We start from the raw sequence: 22,555 nt of genomic DNA on the forward strand, positions 1-22,555 counted from the left end.
TGCTGAACTGTACGGGAATCCTCTGACCGCTGCCGCTGCTACTCCGGAATTCCTCCGGCTATAATTTCCACAAAACACTTAGTCAGGAACTTGTTGGATTAATGTCTAAGTCCATAACTATAATTGGTGAGACTTGACCCGACCCGGCATGGTCCATTTGGGTTGCATACCATCATGCACTTGGATAGACTATAATGAGAGAAATAAGACACTTATGGTTATTAATATATTATAAGTTCTAGTATATTAATAATAAGAATAATAAGATTATTTAATTAGTATTGATCAAGAATTAATCTTGGATTAATTAAGTGATCAAAAGAAGACTAATTAAATATATGGGTTGATTGTGTAAATCATCCATACTTGTATAGTGGGCTAATGCTCCATGGATAATCAAGTTGGGCTAAAACCCATAGGATGGTCCATGGATGTTCCATGATGTATTTGTACCCATGGATCATGGAAATGAAAGGCCATGTCAATTAGGGTTTACATGGTGTAACCCTAACTATATAAGCATCTTATTCTTGACCAAAATGGGCAACTAGTGTGTGGTGTAAAAGGGCTAGCCGATTTCATGAGTTGTAGAATTCTCTCAAGCTATTCTAAGTGTTTTGGTGATTGTGATTCCACTTGAGGCTTCCACACTATTGGGGCTAAGCTCTTGAAGCTTGAAGACATCAAGCTACATCAAAAGGTATGTATTCTATCTTGTTACATTCATTGATTTGTATGCTAGATTAGGATAATACCTTGGAAGTTCTTATTTGCATGTATAATAGAGAAAACATAGATCCAAGGTATTTAGGGTTGCATGTACACTTAGGAAGTGTTAGAATGCTCAAAACCGTACAGTGGTATCAGAGCCTAGGCTTGTTTTCTATTATTCATGATGCAAATTGCTGAAAAATGCTGAAAAACTCGATTTTCTAGCTTTCTGGGCACTGGACTCGCCGAGTCCATGAGTAAAATCATCCTACTCGCCAAGTAGGAGCCCCAGACAGCATATTTTTGAGGTTTTTGGCTAGAAATGGACTAGGAACATTACCCTAAGTTGTTTTTGAACTTATAAACTTGTTTTTGATGTGGTAATGTTCATGCTAATCCATTTTCAAAGATAATTGTCAATAGATTCATGTTTTGTATTAGTTTAAGGTTTAGACTAATTACATGAAAAAGTTTGATTTGAATTATCTTGTTCTTATGAGTTGCTTAGATTAATAGAAAAGTTAAGTGAAATAGTTGTTTTCAATCCAAATTAATCTAAGAGTTGATTCTAAAATGTGTTTTTGTAACTTGTCCTCAAGTTATTTGAAAAGTCACATTTAAGTTTCATAAAACTCATAAAAGTTGGCAATGGTTACAAAAGATGAAGAGTCTTGTCCTTAAGTTATGGAGGTTCAAGAGTCACTTCATTAAGTAATAAAATATGTAACCATAATTAAATCCATAAGTTATAAAATAAAGAAAAGTTAATTCTTTTATTAGTTTAAAGTCTTCCATAACTTGTCCTCAAGTTATGGAACTTGAAGAGTTTTTGGATTAAAACTACTTTAAACACATAAGTTATGGAATTAATTAGTTTTGAATAGTTTCAAAACTTGCCCTCAAGTTTTGGAATTTGAAAAGTTTTCAAGTATGAATACTTTAATTTCAAGTTAGCCCTTAGAATTTTAAAGAGTTAAAATTCAACCCTTATACTTTATAATATTATAAGTTAATAATATATATATGTATAAGAGTAAAGTCAGTCTTACCGCTAGTACGCCTCATTCACGAAGTCGGTCTATAAGGTGGGTATAAGGTTGTTGCCTATAAAATGGCAACTTAATGGGTGTCCACTCTCACCCACCGCTTGCTTGACTGGTGGAGGGTCGTTAGCCGAACGGGTTTGACAGGACTATAATTCTCCCTTAATTAAAAGTATTAATGATAAATACTAAGTAACTAAACTCTTAATAATTCCCAATCTTAGTTACTTAGGAAAATGTGAATAAGGTGCTAATCCATGAAATTACACTTTACACTTTGTCAAAGTCGCTAGTGGAGCGTGTGTGGTTAACCAGCACACTAACTTGGACTTAACAAGGTAGGTAAAGGGTGACTTAATGTTTATCATAGTATCGATGGAGCGTGTGTGGTTAACCGTCACATCTATTAAGGGGTAAACACTTAAGGGTGCCAAGTAATTTGCATGGTTACTTCACACCTTGTTTTGTGATCCTCGGCATCCCAGTCACAAAACCTGAAGGGCACACTCGAGATTGAAACATGCCATTGAACAGTTCAATGAATCTCAAAGATCTAGGAGTTTCAAAACCAATTAAAACCTAATAATACATTTCGTTTATCTTGGTGGAAATTGGTGAATCGTCATTCACCTACCTTCAAATATTTTATAGCTTGGATTACGGCATACCTCTTCTAAGTTATAAAATAGTTTGTTGGGTCCTAGCCTTAATATTTCATATTGGGTGTCATATTAAGGACATTAAAATCAACTATTCTGAATATCTCCCAAAAGATGTCTGGTTTAGACATTTATGATCTCCCCAAATCTCTTGAAACAAGCTTTCCTAATGAAGATGATGTCCCATGGATATCATACTTCTTTCACCTCCTCCGTTTATTCTCCCTAACCCACAAGTTCTTGAAAAGTTTAAGGTCACTCAAGCCCTATTGGCAAGGCAAGGTCTAGGTGTGATCACATCTTTGAGATGTAGTCACATATTGACAAGCGGGAGAGTTGGGTGTCAAATTCTTGAGAAAGTTGGTGGTTCAATCACTTTCTAAGTCACATAGTGAGTTCCTTTGAGACACCTATGAAACAGACTATGACAAGACCCTTAATGATCTTATCTATTTGCTAAGATCAACTTCCTAAAACTTTATGGACATTGACAATGATGACATTGGATATCTAGTAAAGCATTCTCTTCCCAATGGAAAGGGATCGGCCATAGTCAACTCGGTTGACCAAATGGTAAAGAGAAAAACTAAGTATGTGATAGTCTCGTGTACCATTATCAAAGGGTCCATATGTTTATATTGCCAAAGGAAGGGGCATTGGTTGCGAAGCTGCCAGATTTACCTAAGGATGTTAAAGTCAATAAGTTTGACTCTACTTCAGGTAAAGTCCACTATCTAACTCTGCTAAGTTTCTATTCTGAGATTCTTGATACATGATGTGACTGGGTCACATGGTGATGTTTTAAGAATCAAAGAAAAGTGAAGAAACTTAAAGAAAGAATATGCTGAATCTGATCGCGTAGATGGATTTCTATCGTGTAGAAGGTCGGATTCTTGAGCTACTTCTTAGGAGTTATGAGATATTGCTTAGGAATAGATAACAACAAGTTTTCATATGGATTGTAAGGATAGGTTTTCCGCAAAGTTTTAAAATAAAGGAAAATTTTTGATTTTATTTATTTTAAAATATCCTTACAATGGCATTTGAGGAAAAATTGTTGCTTATATGATTCCATTAAGAGCAAGAGTGGAAATATGAAATTGGTTCTTTCATTTATGGTAATGTCTAGATTTACCAAATAGGGAAAGATTCTCATCACCCTAGTTTCAATTGGACCGGAACTTGGAATCATGCAAGTTGTATAGCATGATGAATGAGAACTTTCAAGTTTTGGAAAATTAAGACTAATTACTTGCTCACATGGATGTGTGAGTTAAGTGAAGGACTAAGGGATCGAGTACACATTCTTGTGCACTGGTCAAGTCCACCACAAAAGTCTGATAAGACTATTCGTCATAGTTTACTAAAGCTCAGTAAATATGATTATACTTACATGCTTAAGTATAACTCTGAGACATTGGAAAAAGGTTCCAATGTATGACAGAGCGAATAAGAAGAATCAAATTAGGCAGAAAGGTAAAAGTTTCTCAAATCTGAAAAGATGGGAGAGTACTTTAGTATCAGTTTTGTGATCATCTTAATGATTAAGAAACCATATCAAAATTAGTTCTCTAAGGAAGTCTTAGTGCATTCTTATGACTAAGAAGAGGGATCTTGAATTGTTGAAATGGTTAAATCAAGAAGATGAGTCATACTTTGTTCCAATACAAGTCTTAGAGTCATACTCCAAGATTGTAACTTGAGTGACATGTCTTAAAGAAGGTTTAAAACACTTGTCAAATGTAAGAGTAAAAGTTTTCTACTCTTGTACATTTGAAATTGGTAAGTTGTGATGTTTTGGATAAAACAAAGACCAACTAAGGCCAATGTTGTGAAGTGTTTGTCTTGATTAGAATCCGCACTATCTCTTGGATGTTTGACAAGGGAGTCTTATAGGTCAAGAGGACAGTGGGAGTCTTAAAGGTCTTGAAAGTCTCAAGAACTAATCAAGAATAAAACCTGAAGTTCTTCACTAGCACACGACTTGAGGTTTACAATCTATCGTGTCGACATATTCTGTGCCCATTCCAGTAAGTTGGCTATGCATATGAGTTCTTAGAGTTCTCAATTTGTTGCGCAACAACTTGGAAGCAATGGTAGGCCCTTGAGCTGCCAGGTGGCAAGAAATTAAGATTGAGTTCAGTCCATATGAGTTTGGGTTTGTCATTATCCTTGTCTTGTGACTATGATTTTGACCATTCACATGGATAAGAACACATACACCAGTAAATCTAAGTGTCATAAGGTTTCTCTCCGATTCATGAAAATGATGGTGAGGAAACTCTTTCACTAAGTAGATTTTCGCTAGATAGCAATTGTGATATTTGCATTATCAAAGTCGTTAGTGGAGCGTGTGTGGTTTACCGGCACACTAACCTGGACTTGTGAGAAGTAGCAAAAAGGTCTAACCATTATGATTACGACATACCTCTTCATAATTGTCTAGACACCCAAGTGTGCTATCTAAGGGAAGGTGTATGATTTTGATAAAGTTTTATCAGAACAATCTAGTATCAGAAATCTAAACTTTGGTAAGAAAGTCAATGAAGTATTGATTTCTAGAAGTCGAGCTTTCTGAGTACATGTCAAAGCTAGTGGGAGCATAAGTATTATGCTAATAATCATCATGCTAGTGGGAGCATGATAATTATGAAAAGTATTGCAAGTTAGCAATGTTAATTATAGAAAACAAAAGGTTTCAATTGGGAAAAAGTTGTTTTGCTATAATTAAGGGAGAGGAAATTATACTTCATCTCAAATCTATAAGCTTAGATCGTGAGGTTTTAATCATTTAGTCAAGGATATATATGAATTTCATGTTGGAATGGCTCAACATAAGGAAATTCTGTATATGAGTCCATTATTTGCGTTCTAAAATTCGATTATGATTACGACATCCCTTTTCATAATCTGAATTATGAGAACTTGGCAAATAGAAATGGAAATATTATAGCAAAAGACTGGTTTAGTCTTTATGTGAGACATCATGAATCGTGTCCCATATGCTTCGGATATAGGATCGATTACATGTGCTATATTCATCCTTTCTAAATTTTCCAAATGCCTAGGGCATTAAGAAGGGAAAAGGTTTAGAACTGGATATGACTAAAAGGATTAAACAATTGTCGAGAACAATCTAAGGTTTACCAAAGATTGGTTGCTCAAGGATAGTTGGAAGTGTAGTGATAATTCTGGAAGGACCATATTGACATAGTCTGTAAGGAGGCAACTCTTGGTCAGAAGTGATAGTCAAAAAATGGAAGTTTCAAAGTTAGAATTTTCAATCTGTGTAAGATTAAGGAAACTTAATGTAGAAGGATGTTTCCAAGGAACTGATCTCCTTTGGAATGCTCTGTAATGTTTGTTGTCAAGTCTTTATGACTTTGTGCGTAATCATTACAAGAGGATCAATGCATATAAGTTTAGAATCTAACAGATTTCAGTAAATGGCATGAATTTGGAATTCTTGCATTTGCAGTAAGGATTTGGGGGTGTGAAAAGAGAATCATTGGAGTTATGTTCAATTGATTTATATCACAAATTAAAGATCATAGACAAACATAGTATGCATACTTGGTGTGTGGCATGACTAGTGTTTAGAAAAACATAGTGTACATGCTTGGAGCATGAGACAACTATTGTTTTAAATTCAAGAATAAAGTTGATAGCTGAAACAGTATACAATGAATAATGTGTAATCATATGGTGATAAATAAAAGGTGTTTTATTTATGTTCAAAGGGTTGATACCATATTGGATTCAATTATTATTGTGTTTCACTTTGCATGTTTTGACTTCCCGAATAAACTAGGTTATTCTTCCGGAATAACTAAGTTATTCAAACCATCCACAGTCGGTCATATGTTGGAAGTAGATATGAATTAAGACTGTCATGGGTTGGCTTGTAGAGGTCTAAGGTGTTGGACAAAGGGCTACAACACTCATGAGTGCTCATAAGTTCTGAGTATTGGATTCAACCCGCACTCATTAGAATCACTTCATGGATTTTATCACGAGTGATCATGAGACGATAATATCTTATATTCTTCAAACCTAGAGATATGAGTTGTTACTATGAGTTGATAGTACATTGATTGCACGAAAACGCATTTGGTAACTCGGTGCTATAAAACGTGCCTTTGTGTATGATTCAACAAGTAGTAGAACAAGCCATATGAGTCGAAGTTTATCCGTTCCTTTTACCTTCGGGATAAAAGCGATATCTGTAGGCCCCTCGATGATTTGATGATGACAAATGGAAGTGCTCGTCCGGGCCAGGACTGATTTGATTTGTTCAATTAGTCAGTCGTCATAAATCGGAAATCGGGAAACAACAAATGGACAGAGAGAATGATTATAATCCATGTCTCAGTCCATATGATATCTAGAATGGAGGAATATATGATCCCTTATCTAATGGACAAGTCATTGACAAAGGTCAGAGTTCATCTACAAGGTCAGAGTTCGACAGAAGCTTTTGAGAGCTACGATTGCCGGTTGGTTCCTGAAGTCATACGCAATAATAGTTTTAGACTTATCCAAGTGGGAGACTGTTGGATTAATGTCTAAGTCCATAACTATAATTGGTGAGACTTGACCCGATCCGGCATGGTCCATTTGGGTTGCATACCATCATGCACTTGGATAGACTATAATGAGAGAAATAAGACACTTATGGTTATTAATATATTATAAGTTCTAGTATATTAATAATAAGAATAATAAGATTATTTAATTAGTATTGATCAAGAATTAATCTAGGATTAATTAAGTGATCAAAAGAAGACTAATTAAATATATGGGTTGATTGTGTAAATCATCCATACTTGTATAGTGGGCTAATGCTCCATGGATAATCAAGTTGGGCTAAAACCCATAGGATGGTCCATGGATGCTCCATGGTGTATTTGTACCCATGGATCATGGAAATGAAAGGCCATGTCAATTAGGGTTTACATGGTGTAACCCTAACTATATAAGCATCTTATTCTTGACCAAAATGGGCAACTAGTGTGTGGTGTAAAAGGGCTAGCCGATTTCATGAGTTGTAGAATTCTCTCAAGCTATTCTAAGTGTTTTGGTGATTGTGATTCCACTTGAGGCTTCCACACTATTAGGGCTAAGCTCTTGAAGCTTGAAGACATCAAGCTACATCAAAAGGTATGTATTCTATCTTGTTACATTCATTGATTTGTATGCTAGATTAGGATAATACCTTGGAAGTTCTTATTTGCATGTATAATAGAGAAAACATAGATCCAAGGTATTTAGGGTTGCATGTACACTTAGGAAGTGTTAGAATGCTCAAAACCCTACAGAACTGACATCCACTCTTAGGGTAAAATGACCATTTTACCCCTTGACCATATCAAAGTCAAATTTAACTTCTAGTTGACCTGACTCGCCGAGTTGGCTCGCCGACTCGCCGAGTCCTTATCCTTCCATTAGACCTCATACCCGTCTCTACTCGTCGAGTTAGGCGATGATTTGACGAGTTTTCCTTCTAATTGAACACCGACTAAATCCTCATCCGACTCGCCGAGTTGTATGAACAACTCGTCGAGTTCATTATCAACTGATACTCATGTACTCCCTTGACTCGCCGAGTTGTATGAACAACTCGTCGAGTTAATCTTCATCCTATGAACACGTTCTGTCCTTGACTCGTCGTGTTGATGAACAACTCGCTGAGTTCTATGAAGATTGCCTTGGACTCGCCGAGTCCGTTCATGCACTCACCGAGTACCATGAATTTCCAGAACAATTTGCTTAGTCCAAAACGTTGGGCCACTCCCCGGGACTCCCTAAAACCCTTCCACTTTCCTCTGGTCCTTATGATCCTCACTGATATGGGACCAAAACCCTTGGACTCACCGAGTCGGTCACATCCCTTACTAAGAACTTCGATTTCTGATGTACAACACTTAACCAAAAGATAGATCCAGGCCCCTAAACTCGATCTAGCATGTAAAGTTACAAACTTTACGTGCATGCATGGGACTTTTGAGCTTAAAAGGATCTAAGATGGTTGTTTTGTTGCATGGGGCCTTCCTTGAGTGCAAAAGCATCCCAAATCTGACTTGTGACTCCAAAAATGACATGACCCAGAAGCTCAAACACCCAAACATGTTTGCAAACATGGTTGGCCACCAAAAATGGATTATAAAAGCCCTAAATCACCCCAAAGAGGGATCTAACAAATAAATGAGCAAGGTTCAGACTTTATACCTTCTGTAGATTGCAAATGGTGAACCAAACTCGAATCCTTCAGTCTCCTCTTGATCCTCTTATGCTCTTCCTTCTTCTTTGAGGTCAAAACTCACAAGAATCACTCAAAAAGCCTTGGATTTCCTCAAAAACGGCTAGGGTTTGCTATGAGAAGTGTTTGGGAGCATAAAGGGGGAAAGGAGGCTACATAAGGTCGTTTAAATAGGGTGCAAACCCATGGATCAGGGTTTTTGTCCAAACAGCGGCTACTCGCCGAGTCCGCAGCTTAAACCCCACGCCTCATCCCGCTTCTACTTGGCGAGTCAGTCCTTCGACTCGCCGAGTCCAAGGCTAAAATGAAAAAAATAAATGAAGATTTAATAACAGAATACATATCAAGAACCAGGTGCTACAAATCTCCCCCACTTATTTTAGACTTCGTCCTCGAAGTCTGCCGCTCGATCCTGAAACAGCTCGGGGTAGTGCTCCATCATCTCACTCACCGGCTCCTAAGTCCACTCCGACCCCTTCCGGTGCTGCCATTGCACCTTCACGAGTTCTACTCTTTTGTTCCTCAGATCCTTCGGCTTCCGGTCAAGGATCACTATAGGCCGCTCGATGTAATTTAGGCTGCCATCAACCTGAATGTCCTCCAAGGGTACCACCGCCGCACCGTCCACTAGGCACTTCCACAACTGAGAGACATGGAAAGTGCTGTGGATCTGACTGAGTTCGGCTGGCAGATCCAGCTGGTACGCCACCTTGCCCACCCGGGCTACAACCCTGAAGGGTCCAATGTACCTGGGGCCCAACTTGCCCCGCTTCCTGAATCGGATGACGCCCTTCCATGGCGACACCTTCAGGAGAACCATATCCCCGACCTGGAATTCCAGGTCTGATCGGTGCTTGTTGGCATAAATTTTCTGCCGACTCTGAGCAGTCTGAAGCCTGCTCCAGACCTGCTGAATCTTTCTTGTCATCTTGAGCACTACTTTGGTGCTCCCCATTACCCTCTGGCCAACCTCGCCCCAGCATATCGGGGTCCTGCATCTCCTCCCATACAACATCTCGAAGGGAGGACGGTCGATACTCGCATGATAGCTATTATTATATGAGAACTCCGCCAACGGGAGGTAGGTATCCCAACTACCTCCAAAATCTAAAACGCATGCCCGCAGCATATCCTCCAGAGTCTGGATGGTCCGCTCGCTCTGGCCATCCGTCTGCGGGTGAAAAGCGGTGCTAAAATGCAGACGAGTACCCAGCTCGTCATGAAACTTCTTCCAAAACCTGGATGTAAACCGCATGTCTCTGTCTGAAATCACCGAAACTGGCACTCCGTGCCGCACCACCACCTCCTTGATATAGATATCGGCCAATTTCTCGGCCGAGATGCTCTCCTGAATCGGGATAAAGTGGTCGCTCTTGGTCAATCGATCGAAAATGACCCAGATCGAATCCACTCCCCGCACGGTCCTGGGAAGCTTGGTGATAAAATCCATCGTGATGTCTTCCCATTTCCACAACGGAATATCCAACGGCTGCATCTTGCCGTGAGGTCTCTGATGCTCGGCCTTGACCTTCCTGCAGGTCAAGCACCGCTCCACGTACCATGCCACATCCCGCTTCATGTAGGGCCACCAATAGTCCAGACGAAGATCCCTATACATCTTCGTCGCCCCGGGATGAATGGAGAATCGGGATTTGTGCGCCTCCTCCATCAGGACCTGGCGCACGCCTTCATGATAAGGGACCCACACCCTATGGTGAAGAGTCAATAACCCTAGGCTATCATAGTCGAAAGAGGAAACCTGCCCCACAATCCGCTCACTCTTCCGATGTTCCTCCTTCATAGCCTCCTGCTGAGCCTCCCGGGTCCACTCCAGAAGCGGAGTCACCACTGTCATCCTCAGACAGATATCCCTGATCGGCGCTGCCTTGCGGCTAAGTGCATCGGCTACGACATTGGCCTTCCCCGGATGGTAAAGGATCTCACAATCATAATCCTTTACCACATCAAGCCACCGACGCTGTCTCATATTCAGATTTGGCTGGTCCATGAGATACCTCAAACTTTTGTTGTCCGTGTAAATCATACAACAAACCCCATAGAGGTAATGATGCCAAATATTGAGGGAGAAAACAACAGCCCCCAACTCCAAATCATGCGTCGGGTAGTTCGCCTCATGAGGCTTCAACTGCCTCAACGCATAGGCGATAACATGCCCCCTCTGCATCAATACCGTACCCAAACCTGCGATTGATGCATCGCAGTACACAAGAAAATCCTCCATGCCCTCTAGCAGGGCTAAAATTGTCGCCTCGCACAATTTCTGTCTCAATGCCTCGAATGCGGCCTGCTGCTCAGGCCCCCAGCGATACACCACCGACTTCTTAGTTAGCCAGGTGAGCGGAACTGCTATCATGGCGAAGTCCTGAATGAATCTCCGATAGTAGCCTGCCAATCCTAGAAAGCTTCGAATCTCAGATGGAGACCTCGGAACCTCCCAACTCATCACGGCCTCTACCTTGGCTAGATCTACCGAAATCCCGTTCTGGTTGACAAGGTGCCCAAGAAACTGCACCTCGCGTAACCAGAACTCACACTTGGAGAACTTAGCATACAAGTTCTCCCTCCTCAAAGTCTCCAGAACCTCCCGCAGATGCTCCTCATGCTGTTCTCACGTCTTGGAGTAAACCAAGATATCGTCGATAAACACTATCACAGACCGGTCTAACATCGGTCTACATACGCGGTTCATGAGGTCCATGAACGCGGCAGGAGCATTGGTGAGCCCGAAGGGCATCACCATAAACTCATAGTGGCCATAACGTGTCCGAAACGCAGTCTTTTGCACATCCTCCTCTCTGAACCTCATCTGATGATACTCTGAACGCAAATCAATCTTGGAGAACCAAGATGCTCCCTGTAGCTGGTCAAAGAGGTCATCAATCCTCGGGAGTGGGTAGCGGTTCTTCACCGTTACCTTGTTCAGCTCCCGATAATCTATACACATCCGATGCGACCCGTCTTTCTTCCTCACAAACAGAATCGGGGCTCCCCAGGGTGAACTGCTCGGTCTAATGAAACCCTTGTCTAATAGCTCCTGCAGCTGTGTAGACAACTCCTGCATCTCAGGAAGAGCCAACCGATACGGTGCCTTGGCTATCGGAGCCGCACCAGGAACTAGGTCGATCCTGAACTCCACCTATCGTTCCGGAGGTATCCCAAGCAACTCCTTGGGGAATACGTCCGCAAACCCCCGTACCACAGGTACATCGTCCACCGTTGCCCTACCAGTTTCCCGGGTATCCATAACATACGCGACATAACCTGCGCAACCCTGTTGGAGGTAACGTCTAACTCTCGCTGCTGAACATAAAGCTGGTCCTTGCTGTGGCCTCTCGCCCTGGATCACCAGCTCTCCCCCGCTTGGGGTCCTGATCCGCACCAACTGTTGCGCGCAGTCGATCACTGTCCCATTAGGGCTGAGCCAATCCATGCCTATAATCACCTTGTTCCCACGCAATGGTATGGGAACCAGGTCTACCAAGTAGTGCTCCTCAAATAACCTCAGCACAAAATCTCGAAATACCGTCGATGCCCGCATCGAACGGCCGTCGGCAATCTCTACCTCTAGAGGGCAATCCAACATGCCCGAAGACTCGGAAAATCTCTTGCTAAGCGCAAGAGACACAAATGATCGGGTAGCACCCGAGTCAAACAATACTAGAACCGGGATGCCGTTCACATGGAACGATCCTAAACCGAGCACATATCAATAACATAATCACAACAAGAAAAAGATCAGAGAGACAGAATCATACTCGTCACCACATCAGGTGCAGCGCGTGCCTCCTCGGCTGTCAGCTGAAATGCTCGGCTCCACACCACTGGAACCTCTGCCTTGACCTTCCGGCCATCTGTAACCCGCACTGTCGCTGAGACTGGCGCCACCACTGGCACTGCAGCTGACGCTGTTGTCAATCTCGGGAAATTGGTCCTTTTGTGGCCCCTCTGATTGCAATGGAAGCAAATCAGGTTTGTCATCTATACCGCAGGGGTGGGGGCAGTACAATCCCTACCAAAATGCCCCACCTTGCCACACTTATAGCAGCCCGAACCCAGCCCAGTGCGACAAGCTCCCTCGTGTGACCGACTGCATTTCCCACAGCGGTCCCATCCTGCCTGGCCTTTCGGCCTACCATCAGATCCATTGGGCTTCTTCCCCGAAGCCCCGGTCGTCAGCCCCTCCACCACCTTCCTCTTCTAGACGTGCTCCAGATCAATCTCCCTCTCCCTAGCCCTGGAAATCATAGAATCCAAGGTAGGGCAAGCTGAAAAACTAACATGCTCCCGAATGTCTGCTCGTAGCATGTCATGGTAGCGGGTCCTCCTCATATCCTCATCACCCGCATACTGGAGCACCAACAATGTCCTCTCCCGGTACTTGGCGGTGATCTCCACCACAGTCTTCGTAGTCTGTCTCATATCCAAAATCTCCCTGGCCAGCCGCTGAAGCTCCACATCTGGCGCAAACTTTGCCCTGAATCTGGTCACAAAGTCCGACCAAGTCATAGCCTCAATAGCCGAGGCTCCCAATGAGTCACCAACAGACTCCCACCAATCTCTGGCCCTGTCTCGCAAGCATCCTGCTGCATATCTCACCTTCGACCCCTCGGGGCAGAAGCTGGTCAGCTGTGCGGACTCAATGTCCGCAATCCATCGTCTGGAAGCAATGGGGTCCTTTGCCCCATGGAAATCCAGAGCACCATTGCCCCTGAAGTCCTTAAAGGACAGTGTGCGAGATCCCGACTGGCCAGATGCCATGTCACTCCTGAATGATCGGAGCCGATCCTCCATCAGCTCAACAATCCCCTCCTTGATCGACCCGAACATGATAGGGGTCGACTCAAGGATGCCTCTTGTAATCTCAGACGCGATAAACTCGCGTAGCCCGTCATCAACCTGCTCGGATCCCGCACCCGAGCCTGATCCTGATCCTGATCCGGAACCCCTTGTCCCATGATGTGTGGTCACCATGCTGAAAATACACGCATAAACGTCAGGATCATACATATACTCGAGAGATCTAACTCACTCTCCAAGGTCTCTGGTTCCATCTAGGCCCTCCTTGATTCGAGTACAGGTCCTCTGCTTTCAGTAGTACGGGCCCATACTACCTTCCACATCTACCTGTACTTTCCTCAACGATTGCTTCGACCTCACCAAGTCCCTTTTTCCGATACCCTTTCCACTGACCTCATCCTAGGCTCCCCTAGGGCACTCTCCGACCTACCCTCTGCCATCAGCTGCACTAGGAGCCCCTACCATTTCCCCCTAACTAACTTGCAGGTACTGTTACATATCCGCTCCTTAGTTAGTTGGAAATAGGCAGAACCCCCATAGCACAAAGCAAGCAGCATTCGTGCATCGAGTAACTAAATCAGGCGTAACCTGCACAGGCCATCCTACTGCTGACCAAATAGTCCTAGCGTATAGCTCATACAACAGGCATATAAGGCATCCTCCTAGATCCTTAGCCCTAACTAGCATGCAATTATCAGAATCATATATCAGGCACACAAGGCATCTTCCTAGATCCTTAGTCCTATTCTAGTATGCAATTCTGAATCAAATCCATATAGCATAACATAACATGTATGGGTATCTTGGGGAAAACTTACTTGAGCCCGGACGGTCGCACGCATCACACACCTTGTCTTTCTTAAAATCCTTCCGTTTAGATCTTTAGAAAACCATTTTATTGTAAAAATCTTTTAGCCCCATAGTTTGAGTCCAGACACCCCTCGAGGGCGTGTCCGAATTCCTCAAACCAGGGCTCTGATACCAACTTGTAACATCCCAAAATTCAAGTCCAAAAATTTCATTTTTAATTAAATTGTTCATAAAACGTTCACTAGAAAATATTGAATCAACACGTCATCTCATAAAATCAAGTATCATGTTTCAACCCACATCATAAGCAAATAATATATCAGAGTATAATCCCAGAAAACACCGTGCGGAAAATCAAAAGTGTGTGTGTGATACCATGCTACGCCGCCGACTCCTTCCCCTTAGACGAAGAGGTACCTGAAACCAAAAACTGAAACCGTAAGCACAAAGCTTAGTGAGTTCCCCCATCATATATATATATATATATATATATATATATATATATATATATATATATATATATATATATATATATATATATATTGTAGGTATGATTACATTAATATTGATGTTTCGTTATCATTTTTTTTTATCTTATTTCAAAAAAGTAAAATTTTAATATTTAAAAGCAACTTGATAAATTAGTGTAATATTATCATAAAAGTTATTATTATAGTCATTTAGTAAGTCGGTGTAGTATCCATATAAATTTTAATAATAGTACTGTCAAATCATTTCATGTATTTTAGGGTCCAATTTGAGATAAATGCTAATATTATAATCATTTGGATGTATTAATTGAGAGTCCCACCTTGCAAGTTGGCTTTGCATACACCCCAAGATTATCATCAAATCAAACTAATTAATAATTAAGGTGTTTCCTAAGAACAATGTATTTATCGTGGTCACGAAAACCAAAATATTCATCTACTTTTAGGCTTTATTTCCTCCATAACCTAAACATTTTCTTCTCCAATCTTGCAATGTCAATGGTTTCCTTCGCTATGTCTCACTTTTCTTCCACATTGAGCTTCAATTTCCCCACTAAAATCCCCCATCACACCACTTTTTCACGATATACTAAATCTTTCACCATCACAACTTCTGCTTCTTTGGATTATTCAACCGATAAATCCACAGTCTCGTTAAAGGTTAGAACGTAATTAATCTATCTCCTCCTATTGATAGGGAATCAAAGTATTAAACGCTTGAATGTTTGTTATAATGTTATTGATGTTCAACATATATTTGATATTTAGACTATAACTTTTTTTTTTTAGCAACAAGCAATAATATTCAGTGGCCCACTAAAGAGATGGTAGAGGACAAAAAAGAAAGAAAGAAACAAAGTCTTACACCATAGGGTTTCTACACCGATCCGTCCCGTTCCCGATTTCCCGAATACCGAATTTGATCAAAAGTTAATCTCGAGTACCGAACCGAATTAACATTACCGGTACCGGTACCGGGAATGGTACCGGTACCAGCGGTACCGATTCCCGAATTTCATGTATTTGGGGTACCAAGTACCGTTCCGTATTTTTAAATTCGGTACGGTTCGGTACCGGTTCCGGTACGGTACCGGTACGAGATCGGGATTTGGGACAAACTGCTCATCCCTACACACCACTTCTCGTAACCAGATGTTTATATGATAACTAAAATGACATAAATGGAACGTGTCATCTCTCTAGCTTAAGGACCATCTTTTTCAAAAATATCACGAAATTATCACTTTGTAAAATCACTGAAGTGATCTCTGTGAACTTACTTTTTTTTTAAGCATAAAAAGGTATCTTTAGCGAAATTCTTGATCATACTTATTTGAAACTACCTATTTCTATGCAAAATAAACATAGCAAATCAAAAGTTTTTATATATAATGTGAACTATTCATATAGAAAATTCACAAATGAAAACGTATTCATATAGATGGTTAAGTATTCAACGATGGTTCTGGTCATTTCATAATATGGCACCTACAATTCAATTTGTTGTAATAATGTCTATTTACCAAATGTTAATCTCGTGATTTATTTTTCAGACTAGCAACTGGCAATGGAAGTTTAAGGATAAATCTATCAAAATTTATTATGAGGAGCATGGAAATGAGAGTGATGGACCAAGGAAAAACATTCTCATGATACCAGCTATTTCAGATATTAGCAGCGTGGAAGAATGGAGATTAGTGGCTAAAGACATCATCCAACGATCTGGGAATGCTAACTGGCGAGCTACCATCGTCGATTGGCCTGGTCTTGGTTATTCTGAGCGGCCAAAAATAGATTATAATGCTGACGTCATGGAGTCGTTTCTTGTTGACTTCATCCTCGATCAAAATACTCCAGTTAGCAGCCTCAGTAGGTGTTACATATATGTTTATATATTGCATGCATGGTTTTGATTTAAAGGAAACTTTTATAAAACTCTATGCTTTGTTTTCATATTTTGTGTACTCGAATGCATGCAGCCGAAGATTTGGTGATCATTGGAGGAGGCCATGGTGCGACTCTAGCCATCCGTGCTGCTAAAAAGGGTTTGGTCAAACCAACCGCCATTGTTGCTGTTGCTCCCACCTGGTCTGGTCCTCTTCCCATCCATTTTGGCCGTGATTCCAAGACAGAATCAAGGTACATATCTCTTTACACAATAAGAGAAATATTTATACAATTGCAACATATCATGATATATATTCAAACTTCTGATATTAATTATTCAACAATTTACAGATACAAATTGCTTAGAGATACCTTAAGGTCCCCAGTTGTAGGTTGGATGATGTACAAACTAACAGTCAGTAACAAGGAATTCATGCGACATCAGTATAAATCTCATATCTATGCTGATTATGCGAATGTCACGTCAGCCATCATCGATAGTAGACATGAGCTGACAAAAATGAAAGGTGCTCGTTATGCTCCAGCTTCTTTCTTGACGGGTCTATTTGACCCTGTGAAGACCCGTGAAGAGTTTCTTGAACTGTTTGAAGGGTTAGAGGATAAAGTACCAGTCTTGGTTGTATCCACCTCTAGTGCAAGAAAGAAGTCGAAAGCAGAAATGGAAGCTCTTAGAGAAGCCAAAGGTGTGAGCAAGTTTGTGGAGGTTCCTGGAGCCCTCCTTCCACAAGAAGAATACCCTTATTTAGTTGCAAGAGAGCTTTACAGCTTCTTGCAAAATATAATATAAAGGAACATTTTCGAACAATGTAGTCACATCTTGATCAGGGATCGATGTAAGTTCAATAATTCCATACCTTATCTATATTAATTTGTATCTTTTGTTTAATATATATATATATATATATATATATATATATATATATATATATATATTGGTATGAGATAAAATATAAATTAAAGTGGCATATGACTAAAGAAGAGCTAGACCAACAAATTAAAAAGAAATTATGCACATGAGGAGCAGCAATGCCAGCAAGTAAAACATGGATAAATATGCAAGTAGTGAAAGAAAATATAAGAAGTGAATTGAAAGAAGATAAAGAAAATATAAGAAGTGAATTGAAAGAAAATACTAGTAGTCGAGTACACATGGCGGAAGTAAATAAGAAACAAGTATAAGAAAATGAAACTAGCCCATGAACGTTAAGACCATTGCCAATGCATTATCATTTATCATTTTCTTTTTATTTATTGTTATTTTTTAAAAAATTAATTAGCATGGAAATATAAACTAAAAACTACAATTAAAATTAACATTAAATAAAAACTTAAAATAAAAAATAATTTAATATTATATATATATATATATATATATATGTGTGTGTGAGGAGAAAAAGTATAGAATTCATTGGAGATTAAACTCCTGGTTCTATTAAATCATAATCATTTTTTTCATCGTAAAGATTTTAAGTTTAATGAGATTAAACTCTTAACTAATAAGGAAAAAAAACAAGACCTATACTAGACAACTCTACTTGCTACCCTATAAGCTTCCATAGTTTTCTATCTACGCTCATGTCCTCTTTTCTATCTACCCTCATGTCCTTTGTCAAGCTAGTCTTATATAAGCATTTGTCAAGCTAGTCTTTCTATAAGCAATATAAATATGCATATTTTAGTTTAAATCATTTATTACACATATAAAATTCAAATAACTATTAAAAAACACTAAAATTTATTCAACATATAACTTATTAATAAATACAATATTAAAAAAGATTAAAATTTATTCAACATATAACTTATTAATAAATACAATATATAGAACCACACAAATATTAAAAAACGCGGGAACCGATCATTTTGAGAGTTGAATAATCATACATTTTTTCATTTATTAACATATTTATTATCTAAGAACATATCAAAATCAAGAATTTTTATTTTTTAAAATAAAAAATTATTATTATGTTTTTAAGACAAAAAAATGTTCCAATTGAATGAGTTTAAGTGACATTATTATTAAATAATTTTTTATCTTAAAAATATAATATTGATATTGATGTCGTATTATCGAGAAAAAATCATCACTTTGAATATGTTTGATTATTTAATTAAATACTAACATCTAAATGTTGAAAGTTCAAAAAAGAAAAAATGATTAAAAACCTTTAAATTGCAAAATAATGGATTCTAAATGTTCTAAAAGCATTCATGATAGAACAAAATTTTTTTTGGAGCTCTTTAAGAAAAATTTTCAACCCAAAAAACTCATTTTATATCTATAATATGATACTTTTTAATTTTTTTTTTTATGATAGTCTTAGTAGATTTTGTTTATTTATGTTTAAATCTACCTGGAAAAACTTTAACCTAAAAAAAGTTCCAAGTTTAACTTTTTATTGTGGATCTAACACCTAAAGATTCCCTTTTCGTGATTGTTACCTTTGGCATAAAAATGCATGATTTTTTCATCGACCGTTCCCCTCATTGCTTGTATTCCAAATACGGACACGTCTGTGTTGTTTCGTGTGGTCATCAAACAAAAATAATCAACTACTTTTTAGGTATCAAATTTCCCCCAAAATTTTAAACAATTTCTTCTACAATCTTGCAAATGTCAATGGTTTCCTCTGCCATCCCTCACTTTTATTCATCATTAAGCTTGGGTTTCTCCACTAAAATCCCTCGTCCCGCCGTTTTCTCTCGGTATCGCAATCTGTATTCGAAGTCTTTCACTGTTAAAGCTTCAGCCTCTTTGGATTATTCAACCGATAAATCATCTATCTCATCAAAGGTTAGTAGGTAATCTACTTCCCGCCATTAAATTTCTCATTGATGTTCCTGTCTCTGTGAGTAGTGCCTGGATTTTGAAATTTACAGTTATCAAATGGTTTCAATTTCTCTGGAAAATCGAGTAAACAACGACAATTTACGACCAATTTTGAAAATCTGAATTGTATCAAGTGTTAAATTGATCTTCTCTGAACCAATTATGTCCTATTTTGTAGGTGAATCACAAAGATGTTAATGTTCTTTTACTTGGCGCTTGTAGTTTCTAGAGCATTTCCCTTTTACTTCGTGTATCCCCCTTTGCACATAAAATTGGGAAAGTATCTTTGATATCAAACCCAATTTCACATACATATTGATTTCTTCACTAGTTCCTCAACAATTTCAGATACACAAATAATGTATAAACTCTTTATCAAAAGGGCATAACAGGTTTCTACATTTGATCTTATTTTAAAAAACCTGCATAACGCATGTACGATTCGTTTGCGTTATGTACATATAATTCCTAGCTGTTCATGGTGAATGTGAAACTCCCATTTGGTGTCACAGAAATTGCACATTTGGTAGTATTACTATTGTTGTCTAGTGATCATGTTTGGGTCTAATTTGTTCTTAAGATTGATTTTTCAGACTAGCAGCTGGCAATGGAAATTCAAGGATAATTCTATCAAAATACATTACGAGGAGCATGGAGACGAGAGTAACGCAGCAACCAAAAATATTCTGATGATGCCAACTATTTCAGATGTGAGCACAGTGGAAGAATGGAGATTGGTGGCTAAAGACATCCTTCAACAATCTGGAAATGTTAATTGGCGAGCCACCATTGTTGATTGGCCTGGTCTTGGTTATTCCGATCGCCCAAAGCTGGAATACAATGCTGATGTCATGGAATCTTTTCTTGTTGACTTCATCCTTCACCAAAATAGTCCAATAGGTGTTACATTTATCTTGAAGAATAACTTTTTTACAAAAACTATTTTTCATAAATTTTGTACTCTGAATGAATACAGGGAAAGATTTAGTGATAATTGGAGGAGGACATGCTGCGACTATAGCAATCCGTGCTGCTAAAAAGGGTTTGGTCAAACCAACCGCCATTGCTGCTGTTGCTCCCACATGGTCTGGTCCTCTTCCCATTGTATTTGGTCGTGATTCCAAGACAGAAACAAGGCACGTATATCTTTTACAATTCTACAAATTTCGTCCCCCAAAATAATCTTTTTTCAATTTTGGTCCTTATTCGAGGGTTAAAGTGATATCATTCAACTATTTTACAGATATGAACTTCTTAGAGAGACGTTAAGGGCCCCGGCTGTAGGTTGGATGATGTATAATATACTAGTAAGCAACAAGAAATCCATCCAATCCCAATATAAATCCCACGTGTATGCTGACTCAGCAAACGTGACACCTGTCATAATCGAAAGCAGATACGAGCTCACGAAACGGAAAGGGGCCCGCTATGTCCCGGCTGCTTTCTTAACGGGTCAACTTGACCCGGTGAAGACCCGTGAAGAGTTTGTTCAATTGTTTGAAGGGTTAGAGGGTGAAGTACCGGTTTTAGTTGTGTCGACCTCTGGTGCACCAAAGAGGTCGAAAGCAGAAATGGAAGCTCTTAGAGAAGTTAAAGGTGTTGCTAAGTTTGTTGAGGTTCAAGGAGCTCTACTTCCACATGAAGAATACCCTCATTTAGTTGCTAGAGAGATTTATAGTTTCTTGCAAGATTTAATAATATAAAAAGAATTCTTTATATACTCTGAAAGTCCCAAGAATAATGTACTCTTGAGTAGGGGTGTAAATTACACGAGTACATATCTATATCTTTATCTGTATTTTTATCTCCGTTTTTCATAAATTGATGATGAAAAATAAAAATAAATTGAAGATAAACTTAATTTTCTAAAAGTAGACCTGATAGTACATATATGCAGTATGAAGTATGAACAACCTATTTTTGAGTATGAGGAATCCTTAGAAAAGTCCACATATAATGGGCTTATTAACGATAAAGTCATGGATTTAAAAAAAAATAAAAAATAGAACGAAAAGGTGGAAATTGTTTACAGAAAATGATAAGAAATCAACAGTAGGTTACACATTTATGACTTTAGCTGGTAATGCTTTCAAGGTCTTTTTGTTAGAAAAGGGGCCATGAGTCTATGGCTTTATCATTAAGGAGCTCAGATTATAGGGAATTTTTTAAAGATTAGTGGTTAAAATCTCGTATGCATAAAAGATTGTTAGTTTTGGTTTTTTTTCGTAAACAGTTACTGGTTTTTTTGGTCACTTTCTGTTAAAAAAATGAAACAATCATGGTTAATCTCACTAATTAGCCTCCTAAACAATCTTGGAAAAATGGAAATCATGGAATTCACGCAATATGCCATCATAAATGGAATAAATAAAAAACTAGAAATGAGTCAAAATTAAAGAAAACTACCGGTTAATCTCACTAATTCTACGTTCTCCTTTGTCTTAACTATGATATGTTTGCATTTGGCTGTACATGGTTTTTTTTTTGAACAGGCAGGGGGACTAAAGGAGACAAAATCATAACAGAGTATGTTGAGGACAAAGGAAAACAAGACAAAAGAAAAAAACCAAAACAACTAAGAACATAACTACTTAATCCTACTGTAGCATTCTAGGATTGGGTCACAGCACCACTCCAGCCAGTTTAAAGTCCCTTTCCGATTCCGTGCATTTATCCATAAATGAGCCAGCGATTTTACTTCGAATGCCAACGCCGAGGTAGATTTTGAACCTATACTTGGAGCATGAAGTAATTGGTTTTGATAATTCCATATCACCCATAGGTACACCAACATTATAGCTTCATGAATTATAGATAGCCGCTGATGCCCTTTTATTTTTTCTTTGCAGTTCATCAGATTACCATCGGAGTTGAAAGAGCAGTCCAATAGCCGCCACCATTTGCTTACCTGCTGCCATACACCTTTTGAGATCGAACATCCCACTATAATATGATCTCCCGTTTCTGGGGCAACGTTACATGATCTGCATGCACTAGTTTGGCTGATACCGAATTTGAATAAA

The 22,555-nt window shown here is 39.1% G+C and overlaps 2 protein-coding genes across 4 annotated transcripts; both read left to right on the top strand.

Moving 5' to 3' along the window:
• The first annotated feature begins 15,187 nt into the window (after window positions 1-15,187).
• On the top strand, window positions 15,188-20,265 carry LOC145052390 (uncharacterized). Of its 2 annotated transcripts, none has more exons than XM_079000213.1 (5): window positions 15,188-15,451; window positions 16,345-16,660; window positions 16,771-16,930; window positions 17,030-17,532; window positions 20,126-20,265. In XM_079000213.1, the coding sequence occupies exons 1-4, from the start codon at window positions 15,191-15,193 to the stop codon at window positions 17,484-17,486; spliced, it is 1,194 nt and encodes a 397-aa protein (XP_078856339.1). In that variant the 5' UTR covers window positions 15,188-15,190; the 3' UTR covers window positions 17,487-17,532; window positions 20,126-20,265. The 2 variants fall into 2 exon arrangements, with proteins under 2 accessions (XP_078856339.1, XP_078856340.1); XM_079000214.1 differs by having other exon boundaries at window positions 20,113-20,181.
• LOC145052391 (alpha/beta-Hydrolases superfamily protein) lies at window positions 19,198-21,336 on the top strand. 2 transcript variants are annotated; one of them, XM_079000215.1, is made up of 4 exons: window positions 19,198-19,504; window positions 20,113-20,432; window positions 20,509-20,668; window positions 20,776-21,336. In XM_079000215.1, exons 1-4 carry the CDS (start codon window positions 19,317-19,319, stop codon window positions 21,233-21,235), a joined length of 1,128 nt encoding a protein of 375 aa, XP_078856341.1. In that variant the 5' UTR covers window positions 19,198-19,316; the 3' UTR covers window positions 21,236-21,336. The 2 variants fall into 2 exon arrangements, with proteins under 2 accessions (XP_078856341.1, XP_078856342.1); XM_079000216.1 differs by having other exon boundaries at window positions 19,201-19,496; window positions 20,126-20,432.
• Window positions 21,337-22,555: the final 1,219 nt, after the last annotated feature.

The sequence above is a fragment of the Lactuca serriola genome, chromosome 5, assembly GCF_051521515.1.
Source record: "Lactuca serriola cultivar US96UC23 chromosome 5, Lser_US96UC23_V15, whole genome shotgun sequence".
In the NCBI taxonomy this organism is placed as follows: domain Eukaryota; kingdom Viridiplantae; phylum Streptophyta; class Magnoliopsida; order Asterales; family Asteraceae; genus Lactuca; species Lactuca serriola.